At 36.8% G+C, this 22884-nt stretch overlaps 2 protein-coding genes across 3 annotated transcripts; both read left to right on the forward strand.

Moving 5' to 3' along the window:
• Window positions 1-827: 827 nt before the first annotated feature.
• LOC148880084 (hydroxymethylglutaryl-CoA synthase-like) lies at window positions 828-9469 on the forward strand. The gene is made up of 12 exons (XM_088961903.1): window positions 828-1457; window positions 2680-2786; window positions 4004-4136; window positions 4222-4365; window positions 5650-5808; window positions 6472-6545; window positions 6643-6718; window positions 6831-6886; window positions 7023-7110; window positions 7238-7378; window positions 7476-7625; window positions 9090-9469. The coding sequence occupies exons 1-12, from the start codon at window positions 1386-1388 to the stop codon at window positions 9315-9317; spliced, it is 1428 nt and encodes a 475-aa protein (XP_088818029.1). The 5' UTR covers window positions 828-1385; the 3' UTR covers window positions 9318-9469.
• Window positions 9470-15686: 6217 nt separating this feature from the next.
• Window positions 15687-18322, forward strand: SSE1 (shrunken seed protein (SSE1)). 2 transcript variants are annotated; one of them, XM_088961905.1, is made up of 8 exons: window positions 15687-15966; window positions 16216-16273; window positions 16459-16672; window positions 16755-17062; window positions 17159-17427; window positions 17620-17687; window positions 17773-17834; window positions 17966-18322. In XM_088961905.1, exons 1-8 carry the CDS (start codon window positions 15898-15900, stop codon window positions 18025-18027), a joined length of 1110 nt encoding a protein of 369 aa, XP_088818031.1. In that variant the 5' UTR covers window positions 15687-15897; the 3' UTR covers window positions 18028-18322. The 2 variants fall into 2 exon arrangements, with proteins under 2 accessions (XP_088818031.1, XP_088818030.1); XM_088961904.1 differs by having other exon boundaries at window positions 15758-15966; window positions 16109-16273.
• Window positions 18323-22884: the final 4562 nt, after the last annotated feature.

The raw sequence follows: 22884 nt of genomic DNA on the forward strand, positions 1-22884 counted from the left end.
CTTCGGCACCACTCCTGTTTTTGAAAGCTAAAAAATAAAGCTTCTTGAGACGGAGAGGTGTTTATTAACATTTTGCTAATGTGGTGCCTAATGATACTTATATGTCAAACCCGATGTGTTTTTCGGTTTTACAGTCACACAAGTACAAACCAAACACCCTTTAATAATCCCAAATTTTGGAATTAATTATACGCTACTGCAATGGATGTTGATTCTACGGATCCCAATTTTCTGTCAAAGCAAACTTTTTCCGGAAGTATTTCTTTATTTTTTGTTTTTTTATTCTTGATGTCTGAACCATGAACCTAGAGCTGCAATATAATATGGTAGACTGAATCACAGGATTGCGATTCCACTGGGGAATGAGAATCTGGATTCCAAACCCATGGAGGGCCCACGCGAGGCCCATCGCCCTTCGGTAAATCCGTCAGATGGGACATATGACAATGGACGTTAGGTTAGGTATATTCCAATCTAACGTTAAAACAATAGTTTCATAAGAAAGTTGTCACGTGCAGGACTTTTCTTGTGAGAAATTTTGATCGTAGAAGTTAGCAAAGGGAGAGGACTGGCAACTGAAAACTGGCAACCTGTCTCGCCCTGTTTGGCCCACCAAATAAAAGGAAATGAATGGTGGATACTTTTCAATCATTTTTATATGCCGAGTACGACCAATCTTCACGTGTGCAACATGTGCAACACCAACAACTAAACTATAATATTAAAATTTAAATATATGGATCATCCAGTACGCAATGGCCAGAGATCTTGTACGTAGGACCCACCCACTGTAACTTGATGAGATTGAAATACCAATACTAATTCTCCCTCATCCTCTAACGTAGCCTAAATATTGACCAAGTCAGCGTTTTTGTAGTCAATTTTGGTTGCCAGTTGAAAAAGGGTGGATAACTGGAAATCATTCAATTCAAGCTGTGTTACTCATTGATGTCTTCAAGAGACGAGATTAAGATCTAACGGCGGTGGAGATGAAGGTGGAAAACTCGACTGCCGGACCGCTCCTATTTGATGGTAAATAGAGTAATTAAGTGGAAAAGGTGTGACTAAATGAGGAAATCCACCTGCCCTGCATGTACAAGCTACATTTCTCGCCAGCCTCTCAACTCATGTAGTCTTTGCGTTTGGAGCAACTTCAATCGTTCTCTTTCCTATATATTCTGAGTCTCTGACGAGAACATGTGATCCTCCACTGCACCCTCCCCCCCTCCTCCATCTCTCTCTCTCTCTCTCTACTTCTCTGCGAGATTCCAGGATTCTCCCTCTCTTTCGCTCCTCTGCGGAATTACAAACGAAGAACGTGAGAGAGGAAAAGTCTGAGCTTTGATTTAGGGTTTCCCTGAGAATTCTAGCAGAGCAGAGCAAACATGGCTTCGCAGAAGAAAGATGTCGGTATTTTGGCCATGGACATCTACTTCCCTCCTACGTGTGTTCAACAGGTGAAGATTTTATGCCTTTTTCTTTTTCGTGTCCTTTACTGTTTTCTCCTGCATGTGTTGGACCTCACTTTTTCTTTCATCATTTCTAGATTTAATTTGATGCGGAATGTCTGCTTTAGTTTGATTCATGGTTTGCTTCTGTAAATGTGCTATTAGGGGATCAACAAATTTTTGAATTTGGAAGTTTCTTCCAGGATCTTTTTATTTTTTTTTTTTGGGGGGGGGGGGGGGGAGGGGGGTGTGTGGAAGTGGTTTCATACAGTTCTGAAATGACAACTCTGCTCAAATTTGTCTACTTTTTGTAAGACTTTAAAACTATGACGTTTCATTTTGGTGAAGTGGGTGGATTTTAGCTGTAGTTACTTATGATTGCATGGTGACTTCGGAGCTGCGATCTTCAGAAGTCCTCTGTGTGCCGAAATATCTTCGACTTTATGCATTGTAGTTAACCGTTTCTTATTTGTACTTGACGTCTTGATAAAGAAACTTTGGAAATTCAAATATGCTTTTCTGGATTTTGAATAGTGTCTTGTTCTGCTATCCGAGGATCATTAATGCCACGCATAAATCAGTCCGTTTGGAATTAGTGAACGGTTTTGATGTCCAGTTTCTTTTGTGAGAATATCCTTGACCTAGACGGAAGTATTTTCACGGAGGCTTTGACCAACATATGAAAATTCACTTACCGTTGGTTCTTTCTGATTCCTTTACCATTTATAAAATGATGCAGAAAATAAAGAGACATTTAAATGGTATATAGGAAGGATATCGCGAGTTTCAGGCTGGAATTCCATTTATAATAAACTGTTTTTTTTTTTTCATTATACAGGGTCCTTTTGACCACCGCATATTGCCTGGAATTCCATTTAAACTTCCTATGTTATTTACCTTAAGTATTCTTTTTGTCTAAGAGTTTCATTTGGCGAAGATATTGTGGCTAGGATTACTTCTCTGTATCTCTCTGTTTCTCTTCTTTTTCAGGAAAACTAGGATATTTCTTTGGTTATAGAAAGTAGAAACTACAAAATACATATTTTCATGATTTATGTCAATTTCCTTTTCTCCACCACTTTTTAAATCCCTCTTCCCACCATACCAAGACATCTCGGGTTTTTCATGTTCTTGTTGATGTTCTTTTCTTTCATATGTGAACTCATATGAAGCTACATACTTAATTGTGATTTTCCTTTTCTTTATCCTTTTCTTCTCTGTGTATGAATAGGAAGCTTTGGAGGCTCATGATGGTGCAAGTAAAGGAAAATACACTATTGGACTTGGCCAAGATTGCATGGCATTTTGTACAGAATCAGAAGATGTTATTTCGATGAGGTCTTTACTCTTAATATGATAATCTACTTTTTTGTGTACTAACATTTAGTTCCTTATTATTACTTATTCCAGTGACAGAAGTTGCTTTCTTTTAAATTTGGTTGACTTATTGTACCTTGTGAATTCTGCATTGTTTATTATTAATTAGAATGTTAAATTTAAGCACATAGCAAGACATAAAACTATTTTTGACTCTGAACTCAAATTCTCTAAGTTTATTAAAATTACAAGTATTGATGGAATTAAATACTAGACCTTTTTCCAAATGTTTGGCACAGCTTCCCTGGTTTGTAATGTTCTTTGCCTTTCATGAGAAGCTGGAATGCTTATTACTGGGATGAAAAGGCAATGTTGTGTGATTTCTTTACTCAAATATTTGTAGTGATCTATGTAATTATGTGTTCACCGTTTTGAATGATAATTATTGGAGAGGACTAACTGCATAATGCGTTGTGGTGGTTTGTTGAAACTTCAGTCAAACTAGTCTAGGGGCTGTTTGGTAATGGCTAAAGTGGCTGAGTGGCTGAACTGAATGACTTATTACTTTGTCTTTTAATGGATAAAATATTTTGGGGTATAGCAATCAGCCTATCATGCCATTCAGCCATTAAGGAGCTACCACTCACTTAATGACACTTCACTAGAAGTCAAAGCAATAAATAATTTCAGTTTATTTACTTTATCCATTATCGAATGACCCATGAACTTCTGCTAGGACAGGAAAATATTTCATAGAAAATCTTTTCTTATGGAGCTGGAAAGAAATAACTTTTTCTTATGTATAAACTTGATATGATTTCTTCTCCTAGGGAAAACTGGATTTGAACATAGAGAAGTGAGGGTTGAATACTTAATTTCTGAATGCAACTAAATGGTAATTATGGGATCATGTGGCTGACTATATTTTATTAGACTAACACATACACCTTCATGCAATCATGTGCCAATCATGCACATCTGTTCTAAAATTAACAATAGAGCCTTTTCAGGGACAATTTAGAGCTTTGACATTGTCCATTTCTGATAGGAATGGTGATCTTGACATTGATTCTTTTGTGGTAGTATTAAATTTCATGGCATGATTATGCTGCTGTTGTACAAAATCTCATTATTCAAAAACTTGTCAAGTTTTACTTATAATGAAAACTTTCATTGAAACAACTCTTTGGTCTTATGTTTTTTTTTTTTTTCCCCCATCAAACTTTGTACTTTTTCAGTTTGACAGTTGTGACTTCCCTACTTGAGAAATATGGGATTGATCCAACACAAATTGGTCGTCTGGAAGTTGGCAGTGAGACTGTGATAGACAAAAGCAAATCCATTAAAACTTTCTTGATGCAAATTTTTGAGGTATCCCATCAATTCTGTTGGCTACAGATCCTCATTTCATCTTCTTGAGTTTCTTTTTCTCACCATGTTTATGTAAAAACAACAGAAACATGGTAATACTGATATTGAAGGAGTTGATTCAACAAATGCCTGCTATGGGGGGACTGCAGCTTTGTTCAATTGTGTAAATTGGGTAGAGAGTTGTTCGTGGGATGGACGCTATGGACTTGTTGTATGCACAGACAGTGCGGTATGATTCTTTTCTTTCAATCTTTTGTGCTTGTCTGGTATTGGCATAGACTGCTGATTTCTACTGAATAATGTTAGCAATGGTTAGAAGCTCTTAGATGTTGGAAAATAAATAAAAAAAGAAAACAAAGAGAGAAAAAAGGCTTGGTAATCATGTAAAAAACCATGTTGCATATCCAGTGAAACTTAATTGAAAGATGAAATCAATGTTATCATAAGTGTTGAGCAGCCATTGACTAGTCAGTTGAGGGCTAGACTGACTAGTTGGTTGACACTTATGCAGTTGCCTAGGATGACTAAGCACTGAGTAGGCCGACTAGCCAATCACAAAGTTTTCTTCCAATCAGTAGTGTTTGGTACAAAGTTGCCACAAGCGAAGTGCACATCAAATACCCTAGATTTCACTCTTCCCTCAGAAAACAAAGGTTGAAATTCTTTATCCTACCCTATCCATTACATTTTCAAAACAAGGACTGTAAATTAAATTTATATCATTCTTTTATTGCATAGTTGTAATCTGTATGGCTTATTTAAGAGATTGCATCAGTATCTTAAATTAAGAACATAGTTTTTTCATTGACTAGTCAGCACCTAAGCACCGAATAGTCATTGCATTGACCAGACAGGCCAAGATGATTTGTCATCACCTCACCACATTGATAGAATTGGATGAAACTTGATATGGTATCTTATCCTTTAGTTTTGTGATGCACACCCTCTGTGCCTTCAATTCCTTGAGGAATTTCTAGCAACTTTCTGTTTCTCCTTATTTTCTGATAAACCAAACACTGCCTTAGTATATAACTTAAACCATATATGGATTGAATCCTGACAATCCTGCTTTTTGGCGTTTGGGTGATCAACTTTTCAGTGGACCAGTAAGATATCACATTACCATTGCTTATGTATTAATATCTTTTTGATGTTTAATATTATCTCATCTTGTATACGTTTGCTCGTAAATGGATCTATGGTTTAGACAATGTGTAAGTGTGTAACAAAGATTAAGTTTTAGCACATTTCACCTGCATAATTGAAAGCACAAAATCTTCATGTAAGCCAACAACCTTAAGAATTTCCTGCTGTAGAAAGTGCCAGGCATTCACAACTCTTGATGCATGCTGTTTGTATGAACTCAATATGTTCCATACTTCCATGTGTCTTTCCAACCATTGATGCATGCTATTGGCCTTCCATGCTCGTACATGAATATACATGAATTGAGAGATCAAACTTGCTCTGTTATGTCTGAATATTCAATTTGTTTACTTGGATTCTGTTACAGGTCTATGCAGAAGGACCAGCCCGGCCAACTGGAGGAGCTGCTGCTATTGCTATGCTGATAGGACCAAATGCTCCAATTGCATTTGAAAGCAGATATAGAGGGAGTCATATGTCCCATGTCTATGATTTTTACAAGCCTGATCTTGCAAGTGAATACCCAGTAGGCCTCCTGACTTTACTTTCTCCTTACCGGTAGCCTAATGTTGCAGTCAAAACCGGAAACTCAAATTGAATTTTGTTGTGTCCCATTCGTTAGTTTGCTATTAGGGATCCTTTGAAGTTTGAGGAAAGAAAGGGGCATTTTTGTCCTGCCCCAACATTCATGTCCTTCAATTTTTATTTGTGTTCTTGGTGTTCATACTCCTCTCAACTCACCAGCCTATGCCAAATATACTACTTTTATTGATTTGAGCAAATAATTTTTGGATGCATGGACATTTTTGTTTTGTTAGTAAATTATTTTTCGGACCTATATTTGTAATACAGAATCTTTTCTGGCAGGTATGTTTTTGTATGGAATTGCATAATCTAATGACTCATTTGTCCTTTCTATATAAGATGACTGTACTAAGAATAAATGGACAGGAAAGAGACCACGATTTGAGTATTTGAAAGCCTTGATTGTGTAACTGTTCTACTCAATGTTGATTTTGAAAAATCCTGAAAATGGAGTACTAATTGTCTACTCTAATAGCACACAAAAACAAAAAACAGGAATGCCCTGCTTGAATTTGAAAACATTGTCCATTATGATTGCAACTGGTTTTTTATTGTTCCTAAATGGTCATTGCTTCTTGCTTTAACCTTCAATTAATATGTGTAGGTTGTTGATGGTAAGCTTTCTCAAACTTGCTATCTCATGGCACTTGATGCTTGTTACAAGCATTTCTGTAACAAGTAAGTTTCTCATAAATTACAGTACTTTCTGTCTACCCTTGCTCAAGTTTTGGTGATTATTTACAATGTCTAAGTGCCTTATCCTGTCTTTCTATAGATTTGAGAAATTGGAAGGAAAGCAGTTCTCAATTTCTGATGCAGACTATTTCGTGTTTCATTCTCCATATAACAAGGTACATTTTCTACATTTTGGACCTGAACAATTAATTTACCATGTATTTATCAGTCAAGGTTCTTGGTTGAAACATAATTTTATTTAATTTGCTTCTTCAACTCGTATTGCAGCTTGTACAGAAAAGCTTTGCTAGGTTGTATTTCAATGATTTCTTGAGGAATGCAAGGTTCCTGTTTAACCAACACCATAACTTGATTTTTCTTGTTTCTTTGGTTCTGGATCTTATCATTTGTAATTGCTAATGTTTTGGTGTACATCCATCAACTGTCTGATCACATTCTGCATTTTATTTTATTGACCAGTTCTGTAGGGGAGGTTGCAAAAGAAAAATTGGCACCATTTTCATCTTTATCCAGTGATGAGAGCTATCAGAATCGGGATCTTGAAAAGGTGAATCTCGTGTCTTGATAATAATGATATTGTGGTTGGTGTTTCATGATGAAAATGCTTATTTTTCTCTTGGATATCTTTGAAACTTCGCTATTCTGTTAGTTGACTTAATATGTGGCATCTACAGGCTTCCCAGCAAGTTGCAAAGAACCTATATGATGTGAAGGTGCAACCAACCACCTTACTACCAAAACAAGTTGGCAATATGTACACAGCATCTCTTTATGCAGCATTTGCATCCCTTATTCACAACAAGCATAGCTCACTGGTAAAGTCAAAGCCTCTTTAAGCAGTTGGCATGGTTCCTGCATATTCAAAATTTATGTTTCTCTTTGCAACTCTGAATTTTCTTTTGTTTCTTGCAGGAGGGTAAACGGATTATAATGTTCTCATATGGGAGTGGTCTGACTTCCACAATGTTCTCATTCCAACTTCAAAGTGGACAACATCCATTTAGCTTGTCAAATATTGCAACTGTCATGAACATCTCTGAGAAATTGAAGTCAAGACATGAGGTATTGTTCTTGTTCCTTTATTGCAAATAAGTAGTACCCTCAAACGCTGCCTTTCTTATCTTCATGTATCTGTCTCCATGCCATTGTCACATTAAACCATGGGGAGGCTGTTTCCGACCTGCATGAATGTCTCATGTCTGCGTATAACCCTTCATGAATCACATATGTATCACATGCACTGCATATGGATGTGTACATATGTTCATAACTTGTAAAAGCTCTTTGGATATGAACATGCCCAGATAAATTTTTATTACGACATGATGATGATGGCATGATGCTATTGGCACATGTACTTTTTTAAGTTTTCAATGGTAATTTTTATTAGATAAAAAAAAAAAATTGGATTAGCTGAATGCGATGGCTGTTTAGCTTGCTGTGGAACCAATGATAATGCATGAGCCCCACTGTGAAAGGTGCGCGTCCCATGTATTTTATTACCGGCATGGAACATTATCATTGGTTCCACAGCCATCGTGTTCAGCTAATAGTTGCTCAAAAAAATTATGACTTACAGATGAGTTTATTTTGAAGGATGATGATAAATCTATGACGGCATGTTCTATCCTGATGGCCAAGAAAAAATGAATGGCAAACAAAGGTTGGGTTGCATTTGTTTCCAGTGCACAGAGAAGCCTTCTCTCCAGCACTTCGAATGGCCATTGATCTGCTCGGCCTGCCGTTGACCCAGACGGTCGGACTGTTCAGCCCAGGACCCACCCAGGAAACCGGTTCTGTTTTAACTCAAACCGGTCTTTGGCCAAAAACCATTAAAAAAGCCAGCAATCTGTTGACTCGGGTAGTCGAACCGTTGATCTGTTCAACTGTTTTTGGCCGTTTTTTATTATTAATCTTTTAATTTTTTGTCAGAATGGGCCGTTCATTTGAACTGGACAGTCAGACCGGTGGCCAGAACGGTTCTGTTTTTTGGTCATTTTTTAAAGGGAAAATTTCCGATCAGTACCCTGTACTTTGGCTTGAGTGACAATTTGACCCCCAAACTTCAAAATGTGACAATCTAGTACCTACCGTTAATCAGCCGTTAAGTGACATTTGAAAAGTCAAAAATGTCCTTCAAATGCCACCTAATTCTCTTTATCAACCATCAAAACATTGACAAAAAACTAAACATCCTAAATCCTACCCTCTTCTATTCAAAAAAGTTGGTAACTGTTTAGAAGAATCTAGAATTTGGGACTGTTCATTTTATTGTCAATGTTTGGATGGTTGATAAAGAGAATTAGATGGCATTTATGACTTTTCAAATGTCACTTAACAACAGGTACTGGATTGTCACATTTTGAAAATTTAGGTACTGAGTTGTCACATTTTGAAAGTTTGGATACTGAATTGTCTCATTTTAAAACCATGGTGTAAAGTGAGGCTTTCTGCTGATACACTTGATATAGGTCCAAAATGTTCTTCGTAAGTACTAAGTTCCAAACACTATGATTATTGGTACAGAGCTCTCCCGAAAATTTTGTTGAAACTTTAAAGCTAATGGAACATCGTTATGGAGGAAAGGACTTCGTGACGTCAAAGGACAGGAGACTGCTATCTCCGGGCACGTTCTATCTCATTGAAGTCGACAACTTGTACCGAAGGTTCTATGCCAAGAAAGTTGGGGATGACAGCGCTGCTGGCAAGGCTGCTACGATCCATGATAATGGTTCACTGGTCAACGGTCATTAAACTGGGGGGAAATGTTCAATTATCTGCCTTTGCATTTTAATAAGTGTTTTTCTATTGTTTGTCAAAGTATATGGCTTCATAGGCAGCAGGTGTTACTAGCTTAATGTTCGTTGTGTTAATCGTTAATGGAATTCTTCTAAATTCCTCCGAAATCTTTCTAGTTTCTGCCGCTTTAGCATTTTGACAATGTTTTTGCGTTTTCTTTTTCACAAGAAAAGTTAGGTGTTGAATTCATTCTGACCACGTGGCAAGAGTTTTTCATCTCAAATTCGGTCCCATTAATCAGAGGGAGCGAGTATGGCAGCTTAAGAAGGACGGTAAGCCGGTGATGACGGTTCAATTGATTTTTTTTTTTTTTCTTTTCTTTCAGCGTTAGATCTGGCGATTGGCATGATTGTATCAGGCTTCTTTCTTCTTTCTTTTGGCTTTTACCCCTCCCTCCCACTTCCTCACACTCGCACATAATCTATTTAAGCTAAGATTTGGTTCGACGGAAAATTAGGTGAGAAACTGAAAGTTGGGTGAATTTTCTTAACAAATGGTTGTGCCCTCAACTTTCTGTTTCTCTCATGTTCTATCAAACCAATCACAGCCTTTTATGCCAATTGAGTAGTGGTTCGGTTGGTATATAAATTGGGTGGGTAATCCCAAGCGAGATGCGGTTTTGAACCCACTATTATTTCTTACTACCTTTGAAAAGAGAATTATTAATGTTACTAGGAAAAAATACTGTATTGTGCCAAAGAAAATTGAAATATGGGGACGAAAGGCAAGTGATTCAATACCCAAAAAACAAAATTACAGCCTTATGGTCTTCCCCGGGCTTTATTTTATTTTTCAAAATAAAATAATTGGAAGTCAGTTTTTATTATAGTTAGAACTATCAACTGGAGAAGGATTCAAACGGTTCAGCATTTTTAACAAGTTTGAGGTTAGACCGGATCGTCTTGGTCTAAAGTTGAAAGCACTAGAACGGAGAACTAGCTAAGCTATGGCTGTTGAAGTCTAGCCTTAATTTATTGCTACGAATGATGGTATACTCACTGAATCAATCAAGACCCACCGGTTTATGGTTCTTGATGAAGGGACCGTATGTGCCATTCATGCATACGATACAATTATAGATTTTTTATCGATATATATATATTTTATAATTTTTTTCTCTTTTATAAAAAAAATAAATAAATAAATTGTGTGCATGACACTGGCCCATGGGCCATGGACCTGGTTCTGTGCTACTCCCCCTCCCTGATCTATCGGGATGTGCCAGTACGGTCCACTACAGTGTGAGCGGCATTCGGCAGAACAAAACTACTATGCCATGCTACCTCCGCATGGCCCACGTTACACCTGTTTGAAATTGATAATTATAAGTCATGCAAATTTATACCAGTCCCATTTCATTGTGGATTCCTGTTTTACACCTGGTTATTTTGAGCTTGGATGAGTGCATACTACATACTACTTTCCAAATCCAATCTCCAACCTCACAAAGACCGTTTGGCCCAACTAATTCCAACTTATCAGCATGTGAAGATTGAACGAGTTAGAGCATGTTAATTAGATCATCATTGTTCATTCTGTTTGCCTTGATTCTCTATTTACAGAACAAACCCAAAACCGAAATTGATTGGCAAATAGAGAAACCAATAAGAAAAAGTAGAATAGTTGAATTGAAAAAAATAAAAAAAACATTGAGATTTATGTAATTCAGCCTATGTTCATGGGTGAAAAAGGAGCATAAATCCATTATAAAAAATGGGAATGGAGGATACAACTTGGTGCAATCTCACTCTCATAAAAGCCCCTATATCCTAATACAACCAAGATCTAATTCACAGACTTGCTCTACCTTTCCATGCAGGCTAGAGATGAACAAAAGAGAAAACCTTAATAACTTAATATAAACATATTGAGGTCAGACACTGATTCAGAAACATTTAATGTAAGAGACATTGAAGGGACATGAAACTCTTTAATTAACGAGAGATTAAAGAGAGTTATTAAGAGGCCATTAAAGCTTAAATCATAACCTTTATTGGGGAGATGGACTTGTGTTTGATCATATATAGAGGAAGATGCATAGAATTTATTAAGAGAAACGAAAGATCATTAGTTGCTTCAAATCAACGGTTAATATTTCTTTGATCCAACGGTTAGGCTTGATTGTTACTATAAATTCCCCTCCATGTAGTGCAATTCATTCAGAATTTGAGTTGAAATCTTCTTTTGAGTAGCTTTAGAGCTCTCCATCTCTTTCTCCTATTCTTCAGTTTTTGGAGTTGGTGAAGCCCAAAGCTTAGTTGAGTGAGTGCAGTTATCTTGTGATTTCCCTTTTTACTCTGCTGCGTATTCTAAAGGTGTGACCATCAAGTTCTTTCATATTTCATCCCTAATCCTTCGTGAAAGGCTTCAACTGCATTAGATGTATCTAAGCAACATCTTTCATTGGGTTGTGAGAAGAAAAGTTTGGTGGCACTAAGGCGTGCTTGCGCCAATAATGCTAATGCCTCAATATGGGAATGCGATCTTCAACATATCGAAGTGTAAGGATTAAGAAGATAAGTACAACATGCGACAAAATGTTTACAATATTGTGAAACTCAAAACCGTGCAAATGATGGTCTCACCTTTGAGGATGAAATTAACCCTTTTCATCATTATGCTCCACATGAAGAGCCAAGTGAGGGGGTAGGGGAGGATCATGCAACTTGACCTTATGCTTAACTTCAGAATGCAGATTTGAAGGTGGATATCCCTGAGTTCGAAGGTAAGATCAAACTAGATGACTTCATTGACTAGTTGAATTCTATATGCATCCTTGAATATAAAAAAGTTCCAATTGGTCTGTAAATGGAGTGAACTCCAAGCGAATTTAAAGCAAATCAGACCATATTCGAATTTGAATTCCATTTCAAAAATAAGTATTCGAATTCAATTCGATATTAAACGAATATTTAAAATTATAAACCAAACTCGAATTCGATTATATAATTGAATATTCGATATGATTTGAATTTGGCAAATTCCTAGCATTTACATTGAGAATACTAACTTTGAAAGTAGAGGAAGAAACAATTTCTGTATTGCTATGCCATATGAATCACAAAGATAGACAAATTACAAGAAATAAAGGAGAATAAAAAACCAATAAAAATCTAGAACAAATGACCAAATCTCTAGTTTGTATAAAAAAAGATATCTTCTTGTGACCTATGATTTTTCCCCCAAGAGGCCCAGATGACTCATCTCTGCCATAGACCTCTATAGACCATCGAGTCTCTGATAGTCTCAACGCAATCTTGCATTGCCACAACCTCCCTAGCTTCATTCTATGGCTTTTTGATAGCTCTATCACCATGGTTGAAGTGGAGCAAGCACTTTTGTGAAAGAAACGTTCATGGTGTCGTTGATAAATGAGGACACATGCATGGATGCATTCATTGGCAAGGCTGTGAATATGAGCATCAAGACTTTCAGTAAGAGCCCCACATTCTGAACCTTGCCTAACTCAACAGACTTGTCAAGATCTCACCCTAACACTCGGGCCAATAGAAGTCAAAGTTGAAACATCTGATGTTCGAGCTATATGAAACCCCTTTGTGATTTTTTGGTTCTCAGGTTCGCTTCCTCGAACTTTATTTTACAAAATAGTTGCAAATAGAAAGAAAGAGAGGAGAAACGATTGAAAAGGGAACTTGGGAAGGAGACGATAGATGGAGATGGAATGCTTCGACAAATGAAAAAGTAGAAAAATGAATAGTCTTGTCAAAACCAATAGTCAATTGCATTTGGGGAATGGGGACACAACTTTACACACAAAAGCAATGGCTTTATAACCTCGGAAATTGGATATAGCTTTACACACAAAAGTTAACTTATGAGACATGGGTGATTTATTATAATTAATTGAATTTGAATATTTATCGAATTGAATCACCATATATTCGAACTGGATTCAATCAAATAACCAGTAAGGAAAAATATTTGAATTTGATCATTAAATTAATCAGATTAGCTGAATTTGATTTATCTCAGATTTTGAATTCAAAATCGATTAATTGGATGTCGTTGACACCCCTATTTCCATATCATCAAAAGATAAAGATTGTAGCCATCAAATTAAAAAAAAGTTTGCACTTGCTTGGTGGGAGCAATTAAGGGTTTGAATAAAGAGAGATTAAACAAATAGAAAGTCATCACATGGGAAAAAATGTAATTGAGAAAGAAATTCCTTCCTAAAAATTATCTTCAAAAGTGGTAAACACAATTATACAACTTGCAACAAGGTAAAAGAACCATTAAATGAATATACATGAGAGTTTGATCTATTTACCATGTGACATGGAGTGATTGGACCAAAGGACCATACCATTGCATGCTACTTACATGGACTATGCAAGGAGATACATGACATAGTGGTTTTGCAGCCTTATTGAACTTATAATGATGTTTACAAGTTGGCTATAAAAGTGGAGAAATAACAAGCAAAAAAGTCTAACAGGTCAATTGCAATGTCTACCATTAGAAATGATCAACTACATCAAGGGAAAAGCAACATACAAAGCTACGTGAACCGGTATATACAAATGTTGCATCAAGTTTAAGTGGACAAGGTGATCTAAAGAGCAAGTTAATAAAATGTTTCAAGTGCCGAGGTTTTGTCACATAGCATCAGATTATCCAAATAGAAGCTTATAAATTTAGTCGAGGAAGCTGAATTTGTAAAGCCAACAAAAGAAGATGAAATCTCTATCCATGATGATTATAATGATCATCCAGGTGATGACATGACTTGGAGTAACAAAGGAGAAGCTCTTGTCACTTAGTGTATAATTGACACTACACACGTTGAAGACAATGATTGGTTGCATTACAAATTCTTTCATACAAGGTGTACATCATGAAATGGTATGCAACCTTATCATTGATGGTAAAAGTTGTAAAAATATCAACTACCTACAAGCTGGCATGGTTCAAGAAAGGAAATTAGGTAACTATTGTTAAACATTACTTAGTGTCCTCTATTGGCAAGAATTATCAAGGCAACGTATGGTGTGGGGTGGCACCTATTGATGTTTATCATCTTTTGTTGGCTATATCATGACAATATGACTGAAAAGCTCAATATGAAGAATTCAAGAATACTTACACCTATTGAAAAGATGGCATCAAAATAATCTTAGGTCCATCCAAGAGGAAGTACATTTCTAAGACTACTAAGGGTGAAAGCACCAACTTCCTTACCATTGGTGAGTTTTTGGAAAAATCCAAAAGGATATAAGCTTTTGTTGTAAAATAGGAAAATACTAAACATTTTATTTAAATTAACTACATGGTTATTTTGGACATTTTCATGCCTCTTGTTTGAGAATTATAAGAGAAGGGGTTTACTTGCAACTGTGTTACAATCTTCAGAGGAGGTGATTGCAATTACCTAACTTTAGGGGAGGTTTTCAGCAATGGTCAAAAACTTCAGGAGGGGGTTAGAATTTTACCCCTTAAAAAACTTGGGTTTCATATTGTTAAAAGGTATTTGATAAACATGAGTTCCAAATTATTTTTCAAAATATTTATTTTTATACTATTAAAATTAATGTTGTGTCTTTAATCCGTAAAATTTAATGATGAAAAAATATAACTTAAATATAGGGTTTAATGAGAGAATATATCCAATTAGTTTTAAATTTTACATTCAATTTCCATCATTAATAAAACATTCCTTATTTATCATACTTATTATTGTTTAATATGTCGAATATATGATGCTAAATGTTCCCAATTATTTTTTATTTTTATATTTTTTGCATTTTATCTATTTTTGAATTTTATTATTTAATTGTGGCAACATGGATTAACCCATTTGACCCAAAATGGTTTAATTTCTTACCTTTTTTCCTAATTAGATTTAAAAAATATAAGCTTTTATGTTATTGAAATTATTAATTTATTATGTATGGATTTAATTAATATAACTTAATGATGAAAAGAAACAAAAATGTTTTAAATATATAATTTAATGAAGGTGAATGTAAGTTAATTCCTTAAATATTGGTCTTAATGAGAGGTAATTGAATGCTTTAAATATTTTAAAATTACATCTTTTCAACTCATTTAATATCAAAAACAGATTACCCTATTTACCCTCATTTTTTATCAATAAATTTAAATATGAAAAGATAATTTTATTCTTAAAAAATTCAAGAAATATTATTGATGCTATTAATGCTTTTTAAACTAGTATATATATAAATATAGATAAGATTTGTTAAAAATAAGACGCTACCAACACCGCTTCCAACATGATCTATAACCGCACATCTCAGACAAGTTTCGTTTGTATTGAGATTATTCGGAGTCGATAGGCTCGATACACGAGGACTCAAGGAAAGGGAATCTCTCGAGGGCAAATATAAATTAAGAGCCTAATATTTTTAAATGTTCAATTCAATCTTAAAAACTGGCAAACAAGAAGCTCGCATGAGACCACCCGATAACTTTTTGAGCTAGGGTTTCGATTTATCCAGGAGTTTGCTCTCCTTTTGGTTTAGATTTGAATGCTGTCTCTTTTCCTGAAGCTATGGAAGCTTATAAGAATTGGGTAAGGAAGAACAAGGATTACGTCCACTCAATTGAGTCCCTTGCCAATGTAAGCTGTTTCCACCACCACCACCACTACTTCTGTTTCTTTTCTTATCGATCTTCTATGCTTTTTCTTCGTTTGCTTGTTTGCCTGGTGGTTGGAGTGTTCTTTCTACTTTATTCGTTTTTTGTTTTCTTTATCATGATAGTTCAGGAAAAGGAGAATTAAAGCATGAAAAGAGAAGATGTGAGCTTGTTTTGTATTTCGATATCTAGTTGGTGCTCTCTCATCTGGGTATTGAAAATTAATGTACAGAGTTTGACGTGGCTTCTCCCGGAACGCTTTTCTGATTCGGAAATAGGACCAGAAGCAGGTTTTGTGAAATTTTGGTAACAATTGGCTTCTTCTTGTTGTCTCTAAAGCTGCGAAACTAATGACTTTCCTCTATTTCTCTTAGGGGCTTGTCTATCTTTATCTTGCTTTTACTTTTCCTTTATGGGTTTTTGTTCAACACAATCACTTACGTGGAGATTGAAGTCTTTGAGAATTGTCTTGCAGTAACTGCTATTTTGGGTATAATTACTGCTTTCAATGATCACATAATCGAAACGACCCCGACGCGAAACACTGGCTCTGCAGAGCCCTCTTCGTTCCCTTGGTCCTTGTGCATATCTGCTTTGAAGGACTTGGAGACATTGGTTGAAGTTGTGGCACAACACTTCTATGGTGACGATAAAAAATGGAATTTCATTGCCGTTACAGAGGCTATAAAGTAAGCAATGCTTCTACATGGTGATTTTTAGTCCCTTTCTCTAGTTAGTTTATTGGCTAATCTGCCAGTTGATTTGATTCAGGGTACTAGTTAGGTTGGCTTTGTTCCGGGATAGTGGATATAAGATGCTCCTGCATGGAGGTGAGGCAACAAATACAGTGGAGGATCCAAATGCTTCTGGTTCCCACCACAGAGTGCAAAATTTCACAAAACCTGGTGGACATCAAGGGCCCGGTTACTTTCAGGACTATAATGGCTATCGTGCACAGAATCTGGAAGGAAGGGCATTATCAGCATTGAGTAGGTTTGGAGAGAATGCTAGGATGACCTTGGACCCTACATGGTTGAGCAGATTGCATTATCAACATTCTCCATTTGTGGAATCTCCAAGTAATGCTTCTTTGACAGCATGGTACCTTGATAACTTCAATGAATGAAAATTGCTTGTGATGCTTCTGTTAATTATGCCTTTTATTTTTATTGCAGGTCCAGTGGCTGAGAGGCCTACCCTTGCCAAAGTTTTGTCTGACCAGGGGCTTTGTGGTGGCTTATTTGTACTCAGTGAAGTGCTTTTTATCACAAGGCCACTTATTTATGTTTTATTCATTAGAAAATATGGAGTTCGGTTTTGGTTGCCTTGGTTTATTTCATTAGCTGTGGATATCACTGGAACGGGAATCCTTTCCCTTGTCACAAGTTCATGGGGCAGTAAAAATAACCAACATTATTCTCTTTCCACATCTGAAATGAATGAGGTGAGGATGATAATTTCACTGTCTTTTCATTGATTCATTGCTCTATTAGGCCAGTTCCTATTCTTTGAGCAGTTTATGTCTTTACCACCTGTTAGTTCCTTATAAGAAAAAGTCCATTTTCCTTCTTTTCTTTTCTCCCCCTCTTTTTTCTTTTGTTGCTAAATAAGTTGCAATGATATGGGCTTGATACAGGTCAAAAGGAGAAAGCTGTTATGGGCACTTTACTTGATGAGAGATCCATTCTTCAGCAAGTATACCAGGTACTTCTCTATGCTTTCTTTAACTTATTTCTGGATTTGTTTAGTCTTCTTTTGGATTTTTTACTTATATCCAATCACATTCCAGGCAAAGACTTGAAAATGCTGAGAAACTCTTGGAACCTGTTCCTGTCATTGGGTTACTCACAGGTGCACTTGATGTCTACTTTGTGACCTAGATCTTATGCCGCATTATCATGTTGATTTCTAGCTAGTTAAGTTTTTATATTTCAACTTGGGGAATGATTAATCATGAATTCTACATTTTCTTTTGCATGCAGCTAAATTTATCGAACTTATTATTGGAGCTCAGACACGGTACACTTATATGTCAGGATCATGACAAAGAATTTGTGGGGGCCTTGCTTCTTGTGCACCTTTTGCAATTAAGTTAACCTCCAATTCCGCAAGAAAGAAAAACAGTGAAAATTCAAGATTGTCTTCAGAACTCAGCTACAAATATGCTGCATCAGTTTTTACCTAATATCTACTATATAGTGAGGTTCAGTTGGTTATTTGCTCAATTGTTTCATCAAATGTATTTTAATATAAGAACTGATTTCCATGAGCTAAATATTCTTTGTTTCTACATAGTAAATTCTTAGTTGAAGAAATAGAATCTGCATAGTTAATAAGAACCTTGGTTTGTAATGGCAATGTACTCTGGTGCTATTGGGTCAGGGGACTCATTAAGGGAAGAAATCATGGCTAAACAAGGGGTGAGTAGAGGTCACTGTTTTGGGCTTTGTTGTAATACATACAAATGCGGGGGGGGGGGGATATGTCACTATTGTAAATTTATTGTACACTTTGTTTATGAGAAATGAATGAATTCATGGTCTCTCATCAACAAAAAGAAAAAGAATAAAGACAACAGACAGATAGAAAGAGACTCTTTGCTTGTTGGGGACCTTGGGGTTTATGTTAAGCACAAGATTGCTTGTAGTTGTTCAATTACCACAAGGAGTGGTTTTGATCAGCATTGTTGTTCAGAACGGGTTTCTTTCCCTTTCATTTAAATTTGCTGACCTTGGGGACTAATGACTATATTATTGTACTGGAGTCTGAGAGAAATTGTGATAGGTTGATAGAAATAAATTTGTCTGGACATGCATAGAATTTTGAGGAGGTATTAGTAGGAAGAAAGGGGGTTATTTTATACTTTCATAACTCCTCAATGGGATTATATGTTTTTGGAATCTTTTGTTGCAAGGTTTTGGATTTCTTTTTTTTTTTTTTTTTGATAATTGCAAGGTTTTGGATTTCAAGATTATAGATAACAACAGTTTGGATTTCAAGATTAGAATTTGGATTTCTTTTTTTTTTTTTTTTTTTGATCATCATCATCATCATCATCATCAAAGCCTTGTCCTAACTATATGGGGTTGGCTACATGAATATTGTTTCACTTTTACCATTCCGTTCTGTTCACTGTCATATCCATTGTCATATTATGGGCGCTTAAATAATTTCTTGTTATTTCCACCCAAGTCCTTAGCTAGAATGGAATTTCATTCCCAAGGGAGGGGGAGGGAATGGACATTCACTCAAATGGGAATGGGATTCCAATTCTGCCCAACCAAACAATTGAAATTGAAATGGCCCATTCTGATTCCAATTCTAGACCCCTATTCTCGGGAACTAAATGGGCCCTGAATAATAATTGTTGGTTTACAAAATAAGATGTAAAATGGAGAATAATTTTCAAAGATAAAAGGCAAGTTAGTTTGCTCTTTTAGAAGGCATAGTTAGGTTGTTCAAACGTCGGATTAAGGGTATTAGTTACACCTATTTGCTAAGGGAAGAAATAGGGAATATGGAGTGGGCTAGAGATAGGAAATAATGTAAAAATCTAGGTTCTTAATAAATTGGTTGTTGTTGTTCATCTTTGTTTGCAAATGGACAATTCATCAAGAAGACTTCAAATGTGATTAGATTTTCTAAGGAGTCCAATAATCCTAGGCAGGGGGTCACAACAAGTATGAGGAGATTCAATAGGATCATAGAGACATTTGAGCTGAAGGTGATTGAGACAGGGTAGAAGGCCTGTGTGTAGATTGCTGGGGCTTGTGTGGAGCACTTCGAATCTATTCTAAGAAGGCCTGTGTGTAGAAGGGTGTGGGTAGAAGGTTTGGATTGGCCAGATGTAGGGGTGGAGAATAGGAGAAGGTTGGAGAGAAGCTTTAGTTTAGAAGAGATCAAGGGGGCTGTATTTTCTATGGATAGAACAAAAGCCCCAGGGTCGGATGGGTTCACAATGGCTTTTTATCAGGATATTTTGAAAGATGATCTTTTGCGGGTGTTTGAGGAGTTTTTCAGGAGAGGGATTGTCAATCCGGGTGTGAACTCTACATTTATAGCCTTAATTCCAAAAAAGAAAGATGCTTCCCACCCGAAGGATTTTAGGCCAGTTAGCTTGGTTAATAGCTTGTATAAGATCATTGCAAAAGAAATATGCTTCCCACCCGAAGGATTTTAGGCCAATTAGCTTGGTTAATAGCTTGTATAAGATCATTGCAAAAGTGTTGTCTTTGAGGCTGAAGAAGGTTTTTCCAGATATTATTGCACACTACTAAGGAGCTTTTGTGAATGGAAGACAAATTACTGATCAGATTTTAATTGTTAATGAGAGTGTGGAGAACTTTAAGAGGGATAAGAAGAAGGGAGTGGCCTGTAAATTGGACTTGGAGTAGGCTTATGACTTGGTGGATTGGGAATTTTTGAGGAAGGTTTTGACTAAATTTGGTTTCGGGGCTAGATGGTGTAAATGGATCATGGGTTGTGTCCAGAATTATCATTACTCAGTGCTAGTGAATGGGACAGTGGTAGATTTCTTTCCAACCAGTGGGGTATAAGACAAGGAGACCCCCTTTCTCCTTTCTTGTTCATTCTAATTGCGGAGGTTTTGGGGAAACTAATTCACAGAGCAGATTCTAGGGGGCTAATTAGAGGCTGGAGAGTTGGGAGGGTGGAAACCCCCCTTACTCACATGCAGTTTGCTGACGACACGATTCTGTTTTGTGAAGGCGGTAATGCGAGCTTTATCAGGAATTTGAAGTCGGTGATACAATTGTTTGAGCAAATATCCAACTTGAAGGTTAACCTTGGGAAAAGCTGTGTTATGGGGGTGAATTTGGAGGAGGGAGAGATCAGGGAGAGTGCTGAAGTGCTGGGGTGTTAAGTCTCAGGGTGGCCTTTAAACTACTTGGGTTGCCTTTAGGTGATAATCCTATGAGAGAGAGCTTTTGGAACCCGATGGTGGAAAGGTTTGAAAAAAGACTGGTGTGATGGAAAAAGAACTACCTCTTTCTTGGTGGGAGAATTACTCTTATTAAGACCACGCTTGCTAATTTACCTATCTTTTTCCTGTCGATGTTTAAAATCCTAGTGAAGGTTGCTAATAGACTGGAGAAGTTAATGAGAGATTTCCTGTGGGAACTGAGAGAGAAAAAGAGGGATCATAGAGTTAGTTGGGAGATAGTTTGTAGGATTAAGACATGTGGTGGTTTGGGGCTTGGGAATATTAGGAGAAGGAATATGACTCTGTTGGGAAAGTGGTTGTGGAGATTCCCCTTGGAGAAGGAGAAGCTATGGGCTAGAATAGTGGCAAGTATTCATGGACTGGAGCATAATGGATGGGACGTTGGAATCAGAGCTAGGACCATAAGCAATTCTCTTTGGAAAGCCATTCATGACTTGCTACCAGTTTTCTCCCCTAATATCAGGTATGATTTGAATTCTAGTAACTCCATAAAATTTTGGGAACAAACCTGGGTGGGGAGTGCCCCTCTAAAGGATCAATTTCCTTCTTTGTATGCTCTTTTTGGTCTGAAAAATGAGCCAATCTCGTCTTTTACCACCCCGTCTTCTTCCACTTCTGGGATTGGGTGGAACTTGGGTCTAAGAAGGGATTTGAGGGATTTAGACTTTGGCAATATTTTGAGCCTTATTGCAATTCTTGATAACGTTAGACCCCATTAGGGCGGATTCTAGAATTTGGACACCTTCCAACAAAATTTTTTCTTGTGCTTCTTTCTTCAAAGTCTTAAGTTAGTCCACCAGTCCTACCTTCCCTCATTTTCCTGTTGATGAGGTTTGGTGCAGAGCAATACTTCCTAGGGTTGGTAGTTTTTGTTGGGAAGCCTATTTGGAGAGAATCAACACTGGTGATCTATTCCAAAAGAAGAGACCCAATACTTGTTTGTCACCTCAGTGGTGTGTTCTTTGTAAAGCGGATGGGGAGACTGGTTTTCACCTACTGGTGTCTTGCCATTTTGCGAGGTCAATTTGGGAATGGGCTTTGTCCCTATTTGGATGTAGTTGGAATACCCCATCAGACTTGCAAGGCCTTTTTTTCCCCTTCTCTTTTCAGGTGGCGGATAAAAAGGGGAAGGACAATGTAGAGAGGGCTACAGTATGTTGGACACTTTGGGAAGAAAGAAGCTCTAGGATATTCTCAGAAGCTCAGAGAGGAGCAGCAGATTTGAGGGCTATCATTCGTATTAGGGCGATACAGTGGCTGAAATCTTTGGAGCTTTTCACAGATTACACTGTGGATGACATGTTGAGGAAGTGGGGTGAAATTGCAAGTTGCACATAGACTAAGTCAGTAATGAGTGTGGCTTGGACCCCTCCACCTAGTGGATTCGTGAAACTAAACTTTGATGGGTGTAGCAGGGGAAATCCGGGACAATCGGGGATTGGGGGTGTTTTTAGGGATGAAAATGGGGTCATTTCTTCCATGTTCTCAGACTTAATTGGAGTGGGTGACTCCCTTAGAGCTGAGATCTTTGCAGTTATGGAAAAAGTCCAGAAAGCTAAGGAGTTGAACATCAGGAAACTCTTAATTGAAGGGGATTCAGAGGTGGTGATAGGGTGGCTGATTAAAGATCACAATGGCTTATGGAAGTACAATAATGAGAGGAGGAAATTCAAGTGGTTGGTGCGGGAGATGGAAGTTAAGATACACTGGGTTAAAAGATCATCTAATTCCTTAGCTGACGGTTTAGCTAAACAAGGGGCAGAAAGGGATTCACTTTTTTGGGTTAAGCTGTAACTATAGTGTGTTTTCTTTCTTTTTTTTCCTTTTCTTGAGGTTCTTTGTTGTTCTTGGAAGATAAGCATGTTTGTCTTCCTATTGTAAATCTTCTATTGATGAGTTAATGAAAGTGTTATTGATAAAAAAAAAAGGAGATTGAGA

This window comes from Nelumbo lutea, chromosome 1 (genome assembly GCF_056320005.1).
Source record: "Nelumbo lutea isolate HS-2025 chromosome 1, American lotus-T2T, whole genome shotgun sequence".
In the NCBI taxonomy this organism is placed as follows: Eukaryota; Viridiplantae; Streptophyta; class Magnoliopsida; order Proteales; family Nelumbonaceae; genus Nelumbo; species Nelumbo lutea.